General features: G+C 39.5%; 1 protein-coding gene across 1 annotated transcript in view; it reads left to right on the forward strand.

Moving 5' to 3' along the window:
- The window catches only part of NRK (Nik related kinase), an 895726-nt gene that overhangs the window by 340620 nt on the left and 535469 nt on the right, over positions 1-19637 (forward strand). Inside the window, exons 4-6 of the mRNA XM_086918574.1 lie at positions 7170-7295; positions 16159-16269; positions 18064-18154. Of these exons, the coding sequence (XP_086774700.1) occupies positions 7170-7295; positions 16159-16269; positions 18064-18154 (328 nt within the window). The remainder of the gene's footprint in view (positions 1-7169; positions 7296-16158; positions 16270-18063; positions 18155-19637) is intronic.

Raw genomic sequence — 19637 nt, forward strand, 5'->3', positions numbered from 1 at the left:
CACTGCAGGGTAGACTGCTGATAGCAGTGAGTGGACTTGCTGTTCCTCTGTGGTACTGGATTGGTCTATTGGGCACTCTGGCATTGCCAGATGGGCTGTCTGGAAAAAGCCAGTGTTTGAGCCAGATATTTGGTCCCATCATAGTCCACATGACCCAAAAATGGGCACACACTTTTCACCATGGCCCATCTCACAGACGGCACGCATGGCCAGACCAACACTGCTCCTCAGTCCTTTTAACCTGCAGTGAATCAGTGTTGTTTTGAAGATTTCTCCTCTTCTGGCACACAAGTAGAGAGCGGACCTGGCTTTCGCTACCTCTACACTATCCCACCATGTTGTTGCTGATAGCCTGCTGGAGGTGTTCTTTGTTCAGAATCAGGGCTTGGTAGTGGTGTAATTCAATGTAGAGGTGGCACCCTTACACACAACTAAGGAATATGATCCCAAATTGCAGCTGTACTGTGCTGACATCAGCACGTGCTTTTCCACTTGCAGCATCACATTTCACTGTGCCTATTTGGAGATTGTTGGGCAGCATTATTGCAGACTGCATACATTTTTGTAGGATGACTGTGCAACACTGATAGCTGGCAACATATTTACATCATCTCGAATTCAATGTCTTCCTGCTGCAGTTTGTTTCCCATACTTTTGGTCTTATGCCTAGGACCCTGCTGACTCCTTGTGGAGATCATCATGGCGTAGTACTTGTGTGTGGCTGCATGCTGCTGGCTCCATGGATTGTTCTGAAGTTTGTACTCTAGGCAGGCTTATGCATATTGGACTGCAACAACTTCCTGGTCTTTTATATCTTCAAAATATAGTTCCAGTCCTTGCCCACAGTGAGGAACGTGTGCTGGTTCTAGAGCACTTACCATCTGCTATCACTTGGATTTTTCTGCTCCAGTCTTCTTGCTCCCTTTGAGCCCAGCTGCATTTGGGCTGTAACTGTCTTTAGCACTTTGACTGTGTACCGTCTAGTGTACTGAAGGACCTACTATGCTTTAATCTGTTAGGATTTGCCCCTCCTTCAGTGCAAAAATCATTCATTCAACAGCGTTTTGAACAGGCTATAGCTTATGAATTTGAGACCTCTATAAAGTGTATTGCCCTAATCAAGATTAGTCTCAAGTTTTTAACACTGTTCTAACATTTGATGAGAGCTACCATATATTTGGCATTTGCGGACAGAGTACAAAAATAAGTACTTCAGGACCCAAAAGAATAACCTACACTTATTGTTCAAATTCAGCACATTATTGCCTAGTCAGTCAGGAATTCTGCATACACTTGATGTGATGTTATTACATTCATCCTTGGGCCATTGATCCGAAGATTAAATAGCATGTTTTCAGCGTAGGAAGATATGTTCCATATTTGTATAGTTGTTTAAGGCCCTTAAGGGTCACCTGGAAGTTGTGTGAAGTAAGAGATAGAAAAGAGGGATATGGATAAAAGAATGCAGGACACAAGGCAGAGGAAATGAGGAAGGAGAGGTTTGGCTAGAGTAGATATGCCCCAAGACATTAGCATTTTACTGGTAAGAACAATATTCAATCAATCAATCAATCAATCAATCAATCAGGGGTTTATATAGCGCGATACTCACCCGTGAGGATCTCAAGGCACCGGGGGGTGAAGGGGTTGGCGGCTCTGGATCTGTCGAAGAGCCAGGTCTTGAGGTCCTTCCTGAACGTGTGCAGGGTCGGGGAGCATCTGATGTTCACAGGGAGCTCGTTCCAGATTTTGGCTGCGATGTAGGAGAAGGCTCTCCCACCGGTTCTGTTTCTGTGGATGCAGGGGACCTCTGCCAGGGTGAGGTCAGCGGAGCGGAGGTTCCTCTTCGGTACGTGGAAGAATACTCTCTAGTTGAGGTACTTGGGTCCGATGTTGTGGAGGGATTTGTAGGTGTAGGTGAGGAGTTTGAAGGTGACCCTCTTCTCGACGGGGAGCCAGTGGAGGCCTCGTGGGTGTTGGGTCCTTTGCTCATGGCGCGGAGTCCCGAGGACGAGTCTGGCTTTGACGTTCTGGATGGTTTGGAGTTTGTGTAGAAGAGCTTTGTTGATACCGGTGTAGAGGGTGTTGCTGTAGTCCAATCTGCTGGTAATGAGTGCATGGTCCTTCTGCACTCGGGGGGAGGAGGCGAAGGCATTGCATATTACTTTATAGTTAATCAGTTTTAGTCATCTAACCAACAGGTTGGGAAGGAAGAAATGATGAGTGACAGGAGAGGGAAGCAGATTAATGTTATTGCCCTGGAAAAATGTTTTTGTTATAGTTCAAAGTGACACTGAGAAGAATCAGGTCGTGGCAGAGTACAAATAATTGTATACAGTTCAAGACTTACTAAGGCATGTCAGAGAGAGCTCCATGGAGGCAATACAGCACCCGGCTCCTGCACAATGGCTATAGTCATGCCTCTCATGAGCCTTCCTCGAGCAATTGTATTTATCTGGGTGCCATGGCTGAATGGGGGTGTTTAAACAGCAACAGGGTTTGCCCTAATCCTCCTCCCACATCTGGGCAAAAAGTATCTAACTACACACAAAGGGAGGGATGCAGAGGAATTGATACAACACAATTTTCAGTAGGACACATACAAATTAAATCCTACTCTTCGGTATATTGTCCCTTCATATTAACTTGCCTGCATTTTCTACACATACCACCTCCAAGATCAATTGGAATATTTCAAAAATTCTTTTAATTGTTCTCTTTTTTATCAACAAATGAGATACATCAAACAAAATAGGGGGTAAATTTGACCATTTACATAAACATCAAAAAAAGACAACATTATACATTTAGTTATTCATTCCTTCCTACCCATACTAAGAACCAAGTGGTTGCTACATATTTATAAGCAATCAAACTATGAGGCATTCCAGTACACACATGAGGTAAACAGTTCACCCTCTGAATCAATCCAAATAGTGTGGATAGAATTTCTTAAAAGATGCTACTATACCATTGTACTCCTCTATTCTGAGAAGCCTTCGCGTTTCGGTCCATGGGAATACATTTGCAAGACCAACTTCTCAAATCAACTTCTGTTTAGGGCAACCCAGTAAACACTAGTATGTTAGCAAGTTAGTCTTTTTCAATCACTATGATTATTCTGATTTATCCAAACTGTTTTCAATGTTTCTGATTTAGCGCGATCACTCCTTTTAGAAGTCATTCTGATGTCTGTACCATTCTTTTTGGAAGTACTTTATTATGCTGCCACTAAGCATTCCTTCTCTGCGCCCAAGATGTCTTAATTAATGAGTCCTTTCCAGACACAGGAATGCTGAACCACATGTTAAAAATCCACAGACTTTAGGTTGTACTAGTTAATCTTCATGCACCGTTGCCAAATACTGTAACAAACTGAATATATATTTATAAATGTTTCTGTTACTAGTATTCTTAAGTATGGGTCTCGTTTGGGTATCAATTATGTGCACCACATAAGTAAAATTCTAGTGGTAGTGGAAGTGACATCACCCGTCATTTGACCACAAATCACATCACATGGTTGACCCATTGACCTATTCTTAGCCTTTCAAGACCCTCTTGTTTATAATGTAGAAGTTACCTGGAGGCAACAAACTGCAAGTAAAGAAAGAAAACAGGAATTGCAGACCTATGTTTACTCTCATACCCTTCTACTGTTTCCATGAGACCATGGTTAGCAAGGATAGTCCCAGGGATGACCAATGAAATACCAGTTGTAGCAGTTTCTAATAATGGTTACCCCTGATTGAGGTCAATGTGTGCTGTGAGGGCCCCATGGACATTTTCACTTTCTGTTGAGTTTCTATGATTCTCGTGTTATTCTTGCCAACATCTTTCCAAATGCGGATTTCATTTCAGACTATAAATGTGACCAAGCCAGTCAAAACCATTAATCTATGATTGGAGATTGAACTAAGGCTTTTTCATGTAGTACTAAGGAGTACAGCTTCAACATTCAAACCTTAATTAAGCATGGACATGGAGGATTTTTCTCCTTTTATCAAGAGAGCTGTCTCCTGCACTAACATTTTAGCATGCAAACAATGTATAGATATTGTGTGCTGGGAAAAGGAGTATGTACAAAACAATAACTTAATAAATATTTTTATACTGCACCTTTTGCAATCAATTTTCTGAAACATTATTTTGGGGAGTATAACTAAATATCTTAAATGAAGATTTTTAGAGATTAAGACAAATTGAACTAGCCCCAGACAAAAAACTTGAAATTTTCAACGTTAAACAGTTTGTTGGCTCAAAGACTATTAAGATGTAACATTTACCATCCATTTCTGTTAAAGCTTTTTCAGGAAAACCCTTAAATAGTGTAAGGGATGTTTTGCTCTCACTGATGTGAGGAGTCTGTTGTGCTTTAAAATGCCTCTTTGACCACATATTCCTCAGAAAGGTCTTGTAGTATGCAGTGTACTACAACAGTGAAAGGAGCCACCAGAGGTAATGTTCTCTCTGGTTCTAAAGATTGTTCCAGCTTCACTGTTTAAAGTGTAAGCCCCTCCCCCAAAGAGTTGAGTCTAGTTGCACCTCTGCTGCATTATAAGCCATAATACAGGACATTCCTGTTGTATCTGTCCTATCCATGTTGCTGTGCTCTTGTCAGATCAGTAGGCCGGTTGAGGTCCGGGTTAAGGTAGTGTCCACGTTCAGCTTTCCCACACTCGTTTGATTCTGTTTTCCTCCACTATCTGGCATTTTGCTATAAATTTCCAGTTTGGGATCATAGTTGGTTGTAGCTGTAAACTTGGAGGGAGTGCTTTTTAGTTGGCGTGGTTTGTAGGCCTGAGAGAACAGCAATGTTTTTAATTGTCTTCTGAAATAAGAGTAGCATGAAGAAGGTCTAATGTTGGAAGTGAGTACATTCCAAAAGTAGGGGGCAATACCGCAAAGCTGGATCCACCAGTTCTTTTTCGCTTGAAGGTGGGAATGACTAACAGGGACTGGTTGGAGGACCTAAGGGCCCGGACAGGAACGTACCTTTGGATGAAATTGGTAATAAATTCCGGGCATGTGCCATGGAGTGATTTAAATATCAGGCATACAACCTTAAATGCACAGCATTGGGTTGCTGGAAGTGTACTTTTCTCATAAAGGGAGTGACGTGCTTCCTTCTTGCCTGGTGGTAGATAGGGTTAGCTGCTTGATTTTGCACTAGTTGCAGTCTTATCATTCAGCTACCCTAGAAGCCCAAAGTAAATGGATTTGGCGTAGTCAAGGTGTGAGATTACCCGGGACAGAATAACTTGGATAACAGTTTCCGTTGTAAGGAATCTACTGATTTTCCTGATCATACAGAGCTGGAAAAAGCAGGTAGAGACTACTGTTCCGATCTGGGTTTTCATAGAGAGGTCCCTATTGATTGTGCCACCAAGGCTCCTGGGTGAGGAAGAAGGAAGTGGGGGAACTCCCAACTCTGCTTGCCAGAAATTAGAGATCCAAGGGTTTCGAGAGCCACCAGTTAGGATCAGCTCTGTTTTATCAGGATTTAATTTGAAATGGTTGTTATTCATCCAAATGCAGATGTATATCATAGTGGTCTGAAAATGTAAGATAGAGGCGGGGGTAGTATCAATGGTGAAAATCAGTTGCAGGTCATCTGCATGGTTGAAGATTCACATCTTGCCTTCCCCCAAGGACTGAATAAGGGAGACTGAGTAAGGAGATACAAATTAAAAGGTGTGGAGACAGTGAGGAACCTTGCACAACCATACGATGTGTGGTTCTGGGGTGACATTTCCTATAACAATTCTTTTTAAATATGCACTGCTATGTTGTTGTTCCATCCAGACATTTTCCTCTGTGTCTGCTCAAAAGTAGGATCATCTTAACCCCTTTCATGCTCATGACGAGCTCAGCTTTGTTTTCAGGTATGTCCACTCACATGCTAAATTCCAGTAACAATAACAATTCTCAAGGGTAGTGCAGCAAAACAGGGCTTACAATAGCCTGGTTTCTAACTTACTCTGTGCCACAAGTTGGTTTTTTCTCGGCCAATGTTGTCCTCCCCGGCCGTGGCGTTTTCTGTAAAGACCATGGGCTGTGTGAATATTTTGACTGTCCCATTGTAGCAATATCCTCCAGCAGGTATCGGGTATTTGGCTGTGGGTCTTTCACACCTTCTGCTATTTTCCAAGGGTCAGGTGAATGAGCCCAATATGGTTAGCAGAGGTTTTTTGGTTGAAAAACAGAATAATAGTACAATAGTAGAAGTACCTCTGGCTCCAGTTGCACACACTTAATGTGCACCAGAAATTGCATTTCAGGAGCAGTAGTATCTGTGCGAGTTGTACCAAAATACTGTTGCTGCAGCAAGAGTAAGGTGCAGGGTACAGACACAGGGCCAGCTGCAGGGCCTCGCAAGCAAAGTGGACAGAACATGTTTCACAATGGTAGTGGTTTTTATACTACTTACAGTATTGTAAAAATAGTGTGGGAATAGAATTATTACAGCACATGCAGTATTAAAGTCTAACAGTTGTACTTTTACATATCACATTTAGAAATCCAAGGATGTGTTTCCCCACTGGCACTCCGAGTGCCTGGTTTAGAGTGCCTGAGTTGGAAAAGTTGATCACCTAGCTATGTAGGTGTCCTCCTGCGTTTTGAGTACATTTCCGAATTCTAGGGTATTATACAAATAAAATCCATGAAAACTAAAAGTGTACAACAGCCGTCTGTGTTTGTTTTGTAGTTTTATAGCGCAAACCTGGCCCAAGGGCATTGGAGTGCTTTACATGCGAAGGCTAAGGGAGGTTAAGCAATTTACCCTGAATCAAAGTCTCCTGAGTCCTAAGAGACAACAAAAACGTGTACATGAAATAATAGGGCGAAGGCAGAATCTGGGCATGACCCTGCTGACAGGGCCAAGTCCAACACTAGTCATTCTCCAGTCTGCCATGGAAAGTATGAAACCATTTGGAAATGCTGCAATGCCATATTTATGCCATATTGTGCGCTAGATAAATAACAACGGGAACAACATGCTAACAATTTTACAATCCCCAGAGACGAAAACATAGATGGTTCATATTGACAAATAATTTCTCTGTAACCTTGTGAATGCATTCGCTTTTGCAACCCATAAACATGTTCTTCATGGAGGCCATGTGCTTGAAATCAAGGTTAATTGTTTTAATCTTTACTTTTTGTAGGAGGAAGAGGAAGAAATCAAGCTGGAAATAAATATGTTAAAGAAATATTCCCACCACAGAAACATTGCTACCTATTATGGAGCTTTTGTTAAAAAAAGCTTAGCAGACCAGGATGACCAACTTTGGGTGAGTATTTTATTCGATTCGAAAGTCTTTATTCGATACATGATCATAAAAGACATACATTTAAAACAATAATATCTAACATTCCATCCTCATTAGATGACAAAGTTACACAAAACAAAAAGAAAAATAAGTCCATAATTGCTCCGTCATTAAATACAATAGTACAATAAGTTAATTTAAAAAACTGATTTAAAAGAGCACAATAAAATATTAAACATCCTGGGTCAATGTACAGTAGGCCTAAATTTGAAAAACTAATTAAAATATATTCCCTTTGTGAGCGTCCTTTCGCATCCAATACATAAATTACTGGTTACTCAATCTATGGGCACGGGTCATCCACATCCCAGGTAAATATTTGGATATCGCAATTATAGTTACTCCCTTTCCATCTGTTTTTAATATCCTTAGTGCTTCCCTAAGGTAGTCCCCATTTTTTGACAAATCGGCTTCTTCAGTATTTTATTCTATTTTGATCAACCTCAACACTCAGTCTTTACGGATATGTTAGTAAAGCTAGTATGGACTTGTAATTCAAAGCATGCATTCTCTTCTATGTGTATGGCATGTCATCAAAACATTTATTGTTCTGCTCTCTATCATTTCAAGCCATCTTGCAATTATGCATAAAGCCGTTAAGAAGCAAAGTTTGCACAAGAAAGCACATTGTGAAATGATTCTAAACAAGTCTATAAAAACTCTAAAAGAACGAATTTATAATTACATTACGCACACACTGTCCACATTCTCGTTTTTAAAGTGATCATCAGCCAGTTTCTATATATAATGACAAGCATAGTTCAAAGGAATAACACCTAACTCGTAGTAATATGCAACAAACCGATGTAAAAAGATAGTAAACACGTTCAAATAAGCAAGCTATAATTCCTAGCAATATAACCACAAAGACATTTGACCTGGATTCGCAAAAATATATTTTCAACTTAGATCTCTATTGCATTCATTTCAGGAGAGCAAACTTGTTTTATTTTAAGCTTAGCCAATTCCTAAAGATCATTTGCCGGAGTTTGATGTACACTGCACAAACATAAATGTCCATAGTGCTAGGAGAAAGGGTGAGGAGCATAGACACAAAAGGGAGCATAGACAACTATACATATCTGGGCCCTGCACTGGCCTCCACTTCTTATCTTTTCTGTGCAGGTGGAGGGAATGAATAGAAGAATGTGCAAATCAGGCAGGAGTTTCTTTAGAAACATGTTTACGTTGCCAACACCCATATAGATGCATACATTTTTAATTTAGCACCATTCAGGGGTGGCAAAATAAACCTTGCATTTTAGAGGGTGGGCTCTTCAGGGCCCATCTACTGACAGGTAGTCCCACCAATCGCATGAGTGGAGGGGGAGAAGCCTGCTGACGTCATTAGGTCACCATGCACCCGTCACCAGGGTGGTGGGAGCCAATAGGTAGGTGTAGTCTTGTCCCTCCCTCGATCTATTGATGGATGGCGGCAGGGAAAACATTGGTGCTACTTTTCCGCTCACTGAGTCATACTTCCTATGTTGTTAGACTGAAGTATGCACTGCTGTCCTGGGTGTCCAATTGAGCAATCATTTTAACAGCCTTCACAAGATTGACAGATGGAGGATATGGGTATCAGTGACTTGGGGTTTCACGGAGGCGTTCTGGAGTACGTACAGTAGTAGTCCTGTAACATGCATTGATGTTCTCTTGCATGCCTTTGTGAATTGGCCCCAAAACATCTAAAATGGGAATAAAAAGGTAGTAGTCAGGGAATATTCATATACAAGTAGTATGAATACAAAGAACTGAGTTCTCTTTCCCTTTTTTCTGAAAGGGAGTTGGACATGCCTGCTAATCACTGGATACTGTGAATATCTGGCAGTCATGAGAATTGCCACTTCGTATTTATGTTGCATGTATGAATGGTTGATGCACTAGATAATTAATGGCAGTGAATGTTCCTTATTCAGAAGCAAAGGTCAATGTTAGTGTTCAGGAAATAACCTTGGCTCCAGTGGCAATAATTTTCTGACATGCTTGTATGTATTTGCATATATATATGTCTATGTATGCATCTAATGAGGCATCTCAAATTGCAGACCCAGCCGCCTAGCAACAGAGCAGTGGGAGCTATTCTGGTGCACACCTCGGAAAACTCCCAGGGAAATATTTTTGTTTTGTTTGATCACTCAAACGTTTGTGATAAATAAGATTTTTTACTGTTGCATCCTTCTGAAACTCAACTGAATACCCTTTTAATAATTTCCAGCTGCCCTACTATCTGATAAAAAGAGCCCTAAACCACTTTTTAGGTCTGGCTATGAACCGCGTGGGCCTCGTTCACAAACACAAGCATACACTTCCATATAAGCTTTACGATTGTTTGCTATGTACAAAGGGATTTACAACCAGTATCTCTGTGAGTGCAGAACCTCCATAAAAAGATAGGTCTTTCGCCAGGGTGATTAGCCAGGCTTTTCCGCCATTAGCTTTGTGTATTTCATGGTTTACCATTGCTTGAATCGGCTCTGCATCAAGACTATGGCATGCTGTGGACACTTACCTTGTGCTCTTATTTGATTTTGGAGCAGAGCATCCAGTGGCCTTTTCTTTAGACTGTAGATCTGACAGATGTGAAATGGTGTACAGCTTTTAATTAACAGCCAGTGTGTGTTCTTCATCTCATTAACTTTGCTGATGTGGTGAGATTTTAATAGCAAATATTTGGTTTTTAAATAACAGTGCTGCATTTAGAAGCTTTAGTATGACAGAAAAAGTGCTATTGGGAAATCACTCTTTCATCTATTTATCTGTGCTTTCATGAGAACATATTGTTGGATTAACAATTTTGTTGTTCACAAATTAAATATGTGCATGTAAATAGGCTTTCTTGAAGAATCAATAATGCAAATTTTAATAAAGAACCACATTGTGAAAATAAAATACAAAATAAATAAACACCCGAGCTTATCTCCCCTGCCATAAGTACACTCCCACCCACATATTTCTACTTCCTTCCCTTCCCCCCGAATCCTAGAACCCCCAGCGCCCTCTGTTTCCAAGGTACCATGCATGCAAAATCTTAGCTGCCGTCTCATCATCAACACCCACTCCATGAACAGCAATCACCTAAACATCTTTCATCTCATCTTACATACATCATCTGATCTCTTCTTCATAACGGAAACCTGGCTCAGCAACAACTCCTCGTGAGGCCACCCCCCTGGATTATGTTATCATTTAACTAAACTGCTCCAGACCACCAAGAGGTGATCTTGCTTTTGTCTTTAAAAAATATCTAATTAAGGCCACAAATCTACAAGCCATTAACCTGACCAAGATGTGAAGCAATGCTGGTAAGATGTTCCATCACCCTTACCTGCTCCTCATGTAGTACCTGGTATTCAAGCCCCTTTTGAGCAACAGAACTTCAAGGATTCCTTACATCATGCTATGATAAAGACCTCCCTTAGTCACAACACCTTTGTATCCTAGGAGACATCAATATTTAGTCCACTCATCCGAACTTAGCTCAAACAAAATCCAGCACATAAAACCTGAAGGTCCTCGTCTTCATGGGACTTCTTGTAGCAGGGCACAGCTTCAGTCTAATTCGCACCTCATCAGGTCACGCAGACGTAAGAAAAAACTCCTGCATCATATAGAGACACCACTAGGTTATGTCCTTCATTATCAACCTCCCAGAAAGAAAACATAATCAAAGAAGAGCCAGAACAACATCAACTCCAATAGTTAGAGGAAGAAACTAAACCACACAACACTGGATTCAATCCTCTCAGCATTTTTGGGAAAGAAAAAACAAAAAACAAATCTACTCACTGACTAGTAGTCTGAGCTCTACCCAGGCAGAAGCTCAGGGTATCGGGTATCTATAAAGGTCATCCATTGTGGGATGACCTGAAGCTTACAGCAGATAAAAATTAAGTTGCTGTACTAGTAGTACTGGAACTTTCCGCAGCCTTCGACAGCATAAATTATAAAGCACAAACACAGAAACTAGAAGAGCTCTAGATATGAAGAAACAGGATAAAATAGATTTCCTTTTATCTGAGAGATAGACAAAGCTTGGTTACTATGCCTCTCTTCACCTCTAATACTAACCGCTCACACTGTAGTGTAACACAAGATGCAGGTACCTTCCCACTTCTGTTCAAACTCTTCCTTGCCCCTTACCAGACCTGATCAGAGCTTTACACAGATTGTATGGAGCTCATGCTAAAACCAGAGAACCTCATTGTCATAAATACCTCTAGACCTAATGAGTTCCACCTTTATATTAATGAATGGATGTTGACTTATCACATTAAGTTCAACCCCACAAATAAACTACATAATCACTTGCGGATATTGAAACATCCAACAGCCAACCTTGACATGATTAATTGAACTGGAAGCCCCCCCAGCAACATTGAGTGAAGTAAGGAATCATGAAATGACGAGGGATGCAAGCTCATCTCTGATTGTGCATGTTAATGAAATTACTTAAAAACACCTTCCTTGCAATACTGATAATAAAGTGCATCATCCCATACATAGGGTATTACCAGAAACTACATAAAATGTCAACCTCATAATATCATTGATGGTTTACATGAACAGGCTGTACTTAGACATCCTGTGCTCCATACCATGAAAATTAGAAATGATTCAAAACACTGCAGCAGGATCACTACTCCACCCCTACCCAATTATTCCAGTGTTTCAAGCATTGCACCGTGTGCTCTGGGGATGCACACAGATTTTTAGGTGATCGTAAGCATCCATAAATGGAATCCACTCTATGGAAAGCATGGTATCAACAATTTAAGTTCCAAAGATACCCACAAAACAGGACACTGTGCTCAAGATTAGCACTGTGACTGGTTAACTTTGCCGATTAGAAAAATGTAATTGGATGATCCTCGTATTCAATAAAATTATTCAAACCTTGACATTCCTTGCAAGCCAAATGACAAAACATACAAGACCACCTAAAAGTCTCCTACACTTAACCACTGTACCTTCCACATCTAACCTACCCATACACAACCTAGCATACTTACAGAAATACCTACCATACACACTGAACCTATCACACCTAACCTACCTAATATACTGACCTATCATACTTGACTACTGTCTACTTACCACACATACCATACCTGCCTATCTACCATAATTATCATACCCACATACCATTGACACCTACCTAAAAAATCTAGTTTAGTACCTTGCCTACTATACCTATGAGACCTACCTAACCTACGTCCCATATCTACTGTACCTAATATACCATACCAACTTACCTACCTACAATTTCTAACCTAACATAATGTAGCCTACCATATCAACATACCATAAGTACCCCGGCTAATCTAGCATGCCTATAAATACCTACAAATCATACCTAACCTGCTATACTTGGCTATCTTACTGACCCTGCCATACCTATTGCACCTACCCCATAATATAAATGACCATATCTAACATACCTCTACCTCTTTAGTGCATATATCTTACTCCAGCCCTGCAGTGGTAGTTAATGTTGAAAAAGGGGCAAGTTTATGTTGGATTTGAAAATATTGAAGAAAACATAAACTAACATCTATGCAACATCTTCCAAAGTAGCAGGTGCCAAGCACAACACTTTACAGACACTCACGATGTACTCAATATCTCAGTGCCTCCAGAACAATCACTCTTAACACCAACCCATTAACGCGAATTCAATTAAACTTAAAGTTTTATTATCTTGTATACCTACTAATACTTCAAACCTACATAAAATAACTGGAAAATAAAAAGCTAACACATTTTTACTTACAGTAGTACTCTTCCACTACTCTATTTTTACTTTGCTAACTTTATACTACTTTACAACTACAGATTTATACAATTAAAAAGAACAACCACATAGCTAAGTAAAAATGAATTAAATACATTTCAATTTAATTTACATTCTCTTCCTTTTAAAAGTCTTACAGTTGCCCTCCTTTCAAATGTTGTGAATACATTCATGTATCTAATAAAATTGAAATATATTGTGCAACTGAATAAACACATACAAATACCTGTCTTTTCAAAAAAATTTCAATAGAACTAACAATTACCACATATCACATAAACACCAAGCCAGATATTTATCTATCTATCTATCTATCTATCTATCTATCTATCTATCTATCTATCTATCTATCTATCTATCTATCTATCTATCTATCTATCTATCTATCTATCTATCTATCTATCTATCTATCTATCTATCTATCTATCTATCTGTCTATCTATCTATCTATCTTTCTATCTATCTATTTATCTATCTATCGGCCTCCCTCTATCTATCTATCTATCTATCTATCTATCTATCTATCTATCTATCTATCTATCTATCTATCTATCTATCTATCAATCTATCTATCTATCTATCTATTTATCGCCCTCACTCTATCTATCGCCCTCACTCTATCTATCGCCCTCACTCTATCTCCCTCACTCTATCGCCCTCACTCTATCTATCGCCCTCACTCTATCTATCTATCTATCTATCTATCTATCTATCTATCTATCTATCTATCTATCTATCTATCTATCTATCTATCTATCTATCTATCTATCTATCTATCTATCTATCTAGCTTTCTATCTATCTCACTCTATCTGTCACATATCACATAAACACCAAGCCAGATATTTTGAGATTGACAGTGCTTGTTTCTTATGCAGTTAGTACACAAATCTCAAGCATGCTACAAGGAACTGCCCTTGGCACATAGAGAAGGGTTGTTTTGATTAATCAGCCAATTTATTGACCACTCGTAATCACCCTCTTTGTCAGAGGTGGGTGAGTAAAAGAAACACTGTGGATAGTGTCTATTATGGAAATAAACAAGAAAAGCTGATTTGTGGTCAAACATGTTTTTTTAACTCCTTGGGGCGGCCGCGATTCTGCGCCTATGCGGCACATTCCGATCGTGGGTGCGGTCATGACGGCCGGGAGCCGTCATCAGCACACGTATATTTCACAACAATAGTACCTCTGACACCATGAATGAAAAGTCAATAGTATCACAGAAGTCCCTTTTATTGACTCTGCGTTATCACTCATTTAGTTTTACTTTGTATTTTTTATATATATTGGTATCCACATTCTTTTCAAAAGCTCTCCTCTTATACACAACAAATTATATGAGGTTATTACCACAAAAAACGTGTTTGTATCACAAAACATATAACTTTACACAAAACATATATACAATTTCAGTGCGGTCAAATAAATTAATCTGTACATTTCATTTAATTGGTACAATCAAATCATTTCAAATCATCCTACTGTATACACTTTGACAAGTGCTAAATCTGGGGTAGAAATATATGTCCCTCGGATTTAGATTGAATCAGTAGTCCTAAATAGTGTAGGAGAAAATTACTATAGACACTTATGCTCTTCTGGAAAAAAGTCTTTTTTTCTCTTATATATATATAAGTAGTTATAGAGCATAGATATCTCCAATCCACTAAATAATGCATTATTTAGTGGATTGGAGATATCTATGCTCTATAACTACTTATATATATATAAGAGAAAAAATGACTTTTTTCCAGAAGAGCATAATAAAGGAGTTTAGTGACCATTTATCGAATTATCCAAGTACCTTTATAATGCTTTATTTATGCTCTTCTGGAAAAAAGTCTTTTTTTCTCTTATATATATATAAGTAGTTATAGAGCATAGATATCCCCAATCCACTAAATAATGCATTATTTAGTGGATTGGAGATATCTATGCTCTATAACTACTTATATATATATATAAGAGAAAAAAAGACTTTTTTCCAGAAGAGCATAATTGTCTATAGTAATTTTCTCCTACACTATTTAGGACTACTGATTCAATCTAAATCCGAGGGACATATATTTCTACCCCAGATTTAGCACTTGTCAAAGTGTATACAGTAGGATGATTTGAAATGATTTGATTGTACCAATTAAATGAAATGTACAGATGAATTTATTTGACCGCACTGAAATTGTATATATGTTTTGTGTAAAGTTATATGTTTTGTGATACAAACACATTTTTTGTGGTAATAACCTCATATAATTTGTTGTGTATAAGAGGAGAGCTTTTGAAAAGAATGTGGATACCAATATATATAAAAAATACAAAGTAAAACTAAATGAGTGATAACGCAGAGTCAATAAAAGGGACTTCTGTGATACTATTGACTTTTCATTCATGGTGTCAGAGGTACTATTGTTGTGAAATATTGTTATAGATTCCACCTCTGATTCCCTTAACTGAATCCACCCCCCCTTACTTTAAAAGTCATCAGCACACGAGCACTGTGTGCCATGACGGCTCCCGGCCGTCATCAGCATGGAAGGGGTTAAATTTCTCATTGGCCGTTAAATTCTAAGGCGATAGATGTGTCCACATGAGCTAGAGCAACTGTGAACACTCCATGTAAGTAACATACTATCCAGAATGAAAATATAAAAGTTTAATCAAAATAACCTCAGCACGGTGAATAGGTCAGTTGCTCATCCCTAGAAGGCTCTCAATGATTACAAAGGAATTAGGTATGGAACACACTTGTGTACGTTCATTGGTATAGGCACTGGAACTGGGGGTGCTGTGGGTGGTACCTCAGTCCCAAATAACCCTGCTGAAGTTCCAAAGATGAATGAGCATTCAAGAAGCCTTTCATTTATATCTAGTTACATTTGCTGTGTTCAAAGATAAAGGTCACATGTCAAGCCCTGTCTTCTGACAATTTTCGATAGGAAAGGCACAATAAAAGGCTTGGAACTAAAATACAATGTGCTTTATATTGAAAGTACTAGCACTGACAATTAAACACTTGCTTATTTTGCAGCTGGTTATGGAATATTGCGGAGCTGGCTCAGTAACAGATTTAGTAAAAAAGACGAAAGGAAATAGCTTTAAAGAAGACTGGATTGCATATATCTGCAGAGAAGTTCTCAGGGTGAGTTTTTGAACATTATTATTACTTAATATATTTTTTTAAATCTAGAGAAAAGTCAGATAACTTCTCACAGGCAACAAACAGGCCATGGAAGTTTGCCTTTGTTGCCTGTGATTCCAACTGTAATGACAATTCTGAGTAGTCCTAGAAGACCATCTGTGCAACGTTTGGCTGTCCTACATTTGCAGGGGATTTGGGTTAGTCGAAATCAGCATTTTTCTGTGTTAAGCAGGTTTGGATGATTTATTGTGAGAAATGTTAATGCCATGCCAGAGAAGCCATGCCATAAAGATGATTTTTGGAGGGCATTTGTTAAAAGCTACACGTTACAGCAAGCAACCAAGGGAATGCAGATCTCAGTGTGGCATATATCTTTACTTTGCACACATCTATCACTTATTGTGCCCCCCATTTGGGTAGCCCTTTAAAACATGGCTCAGGCCCATCATTGCAGCCCATAGATCAGGTTTAGCTGCCAAATCCCCCTGGAAAAATAAACCTTTTGCCTGGCCTAAACTTCCCTTTTTAATATATATAAGTCACCCCTGGGTTAGGGGGGCTAAGCAGCCTGTATGGCAGGGTACATTGTATTAAAAAAGTTAGACATGTGCTTTTAAGTTTTGCTTGTTCAGGTAGTGAAAAACATCTAAATTAGTTTTCTTTACTGTGAGGCCTACCTCTCCCATAGGATAACAGTGGGTTACCTTATTACATTTAATAGGTGTTAACTATTGATTGAAGGCAGGGAGAAATATCCTGTTTGGACTGAAATTAATTGTAATTTAAAATCCTCTTCAAGGGTAAAATTGGATTTTAGATTACAATTTTGTAAATGCCACTTTTAGAAAGTTGGTATTTTTCTGACATGCCCCCTTGAGGTGCAACTCTGCCTATCCTGACCAAGCATTCTTTTGTCATGTGAATAATTTAATTGATGGTACCCCAAATTATGGATGGAGATAGCATCCTGAACATGTTTTCCAATCCTTGTGTATCTTCCCGTTCTAGGTATCTAGTATAAAACTGTATTCTAACTATTATGTGAGAGGGAGTAGCAGCCATTAGGGGAGTGTGCGAAGTAGTTATTTGTTTTCTCACAACCTTCTCAAAATCTGCAAAAATGTTGCTTGTTGACAAAGATAAGAAGCTATATGCTTTCCCAACATGAGTGTAAAATGTTGCCTTGTTCTACAATTTATGTTGCAAAAGATAAATTTGGACACACAAATTCTGCATGCATTTGTCATTTATGGATTAGAGCAAGGTGATCACACAATGTGATGTAAACAATCTCTCAATACACAGCAAAACGTCTAAGAAGCAAAGGTGAATTTAGTGGCAAATTTCATTTACATGGCAAATGGCAAAAACTGCGAGCGTATTCAAAATGTGATGGCATAACAAATTTGTTCACAACCTTAATTGTGTTATGCATGCATATCTACACCATGTTCCTTTCTAAGAATGTTTCATTGGGAAGCTTGTCAGACAGCTGTGTTTTACTGGTGCCTTTCATAAGCAATACACAGCCTGGCAATCCAGTGTTATGTTTCCAAAGGAGCTTTGTACTTTGGAAGATATTTCCCTGCTCCTGTAAAATGCCATGTTTCTGTCACCTCACTGATGAATGTGACCTTTGTAAGACATGGATTTGTCAATGGGATCTTTAGCCCGTTAGATTTCCTCACACTGAATTGCAAAAGGACAAGATTTTCATAAGTCGACGAGTTGAGCACTGCAGAATTCTTTCAACACCGCAATGTGAAAAGGTCACGCTAAATGCTTTTCTTCTAGGGATTGGCACACCTTCATTCACATCACGTTATCCACCGTGACATCAAGGGACAGAACGTTCTACTCACAGAGAATGCCGAAGTCAAACTGGGTGAGTTGTGTCTTATCTCCTGGGGGATCGAAATTGGACAGAGCTTGACTTTTGCAACACTGCCTGTCTTAATCTGTTTCTAAAAAGCAAAGTTCACAGAAAATGCAGAATTGAGGGTCACTGTTCTTGATATTCACTCACTTCTATACCTTCAGTTCTGCGTTCCGTTCAGAATACATTTTCCAGAGTGATTACAATGGCGCCCCTGAACAAAAGGGGCCAATCTTTCATAAATATTAATATCAGAAATGAAAAAGCATCTACATTTTGTGCCTGTCAACTTTATTGACTGTAAGGATGGTGTCCTCTGTCTTTACTTGTTTTCTTTAATTATCTGTTGAATGAGAATATATGAGGTAAAATAGCCCCTTTTGTGCATTATAAGGATATTGCAATTCAGAAAGGAGTTTAGTGACCATTTATCGAATTATCCAAGTACCTTTATACTGTACATTTTTATGGAACCCCAAGGTGACTTCCAGTATGCTTAATAATGTAAAGTACTGGGTTGGTTTATTCCATTTACTAGGTGTGCCTTGGGGTTGCTGGCGAGATTTCTCTGTTTGCCGCCCCATGGAAAACGCATTGAGGAGTGAATGGGGGGCTTGCTTGCCGCCAGAGATGGCAGGTATTAGCGGGGAAGGCCGCTGCCCCCAAACCTCGTGCCACCCGGGTCGGACCGCCCTTCACCCCCACCAGCCCATAGCTAAGCCACTGTTCAGATTATAACTCAGCAAAACACTGTCCTGGTTCAAAAAACCTCTGCAGCTGCTGTCCTATAACCTCTCCAGCCTCAATCAACCCCACAGCAGTCAGACAAATGGTTGCAAGCCGGGGCGGAAAGCAGCACTTCATCCTTGTCCCAGGCCTCCATTATGGGATCAGGCAATGACCCTGCCCATAAAGTCTCCCATCTCCTCTGACCAAGCCTACATTTCATATATCTTGCTTTTGCTTTGTTCCTCAGATCCTCTTTGATCATCGGAACTGTGGAATCTCAGGTTTTTGACCTTTGTTATGAGTTGTGAGAAATAGGGTGAGGCATTTACCATACCCAGTAAATGAATGAATAAATGAATACACATTTATATAGCACATGGCTACCCAAGAGCATCCCAGCGCTTAATGTGACACCTTCAACCCTGAGCCAATCACGGGAATAGAAACGTTTTAAGCTGTTTTCGAATTTAAGATGGTTAGATTCTAGCCGTAAATGATCTGAGAGCTGGTTCTAAGACATGGCTGCACTATATGAGAACCGCCGACCTCCCGTTCGTGAACTCTTGATCATAGGGACTGCGAGCTGTAGTTTATTGTCAGAACTCAAAGTCCTATTAGGGCGGTATGGTTGCACCATTGAGTGAAACAATGGAGGACCCTTCCCAGAAATAGATTTATGGACAATGCACATTGCTTTGAACCGGATTCTTAAGGGCTGGTTTGGCTGAGCTACGTTTAGGAATGCACATTAGAAGGTGGGCTG

Source organism: Lissotriton vulgaris, chromosome 4_1 (assembly GCF_964263255.1).
Source record: "Lissotriton vulgaris chromosome 4_1, aLisVul1.2, whole genome shotgun sequence".
Taxonomy (NCBI): domain Eukaryota; kingdom Metazoa; phylum Chordata; class Amphibia; order Caudata; family Salamandridae; genus Lissotriton; species Lissotriton vulgaris.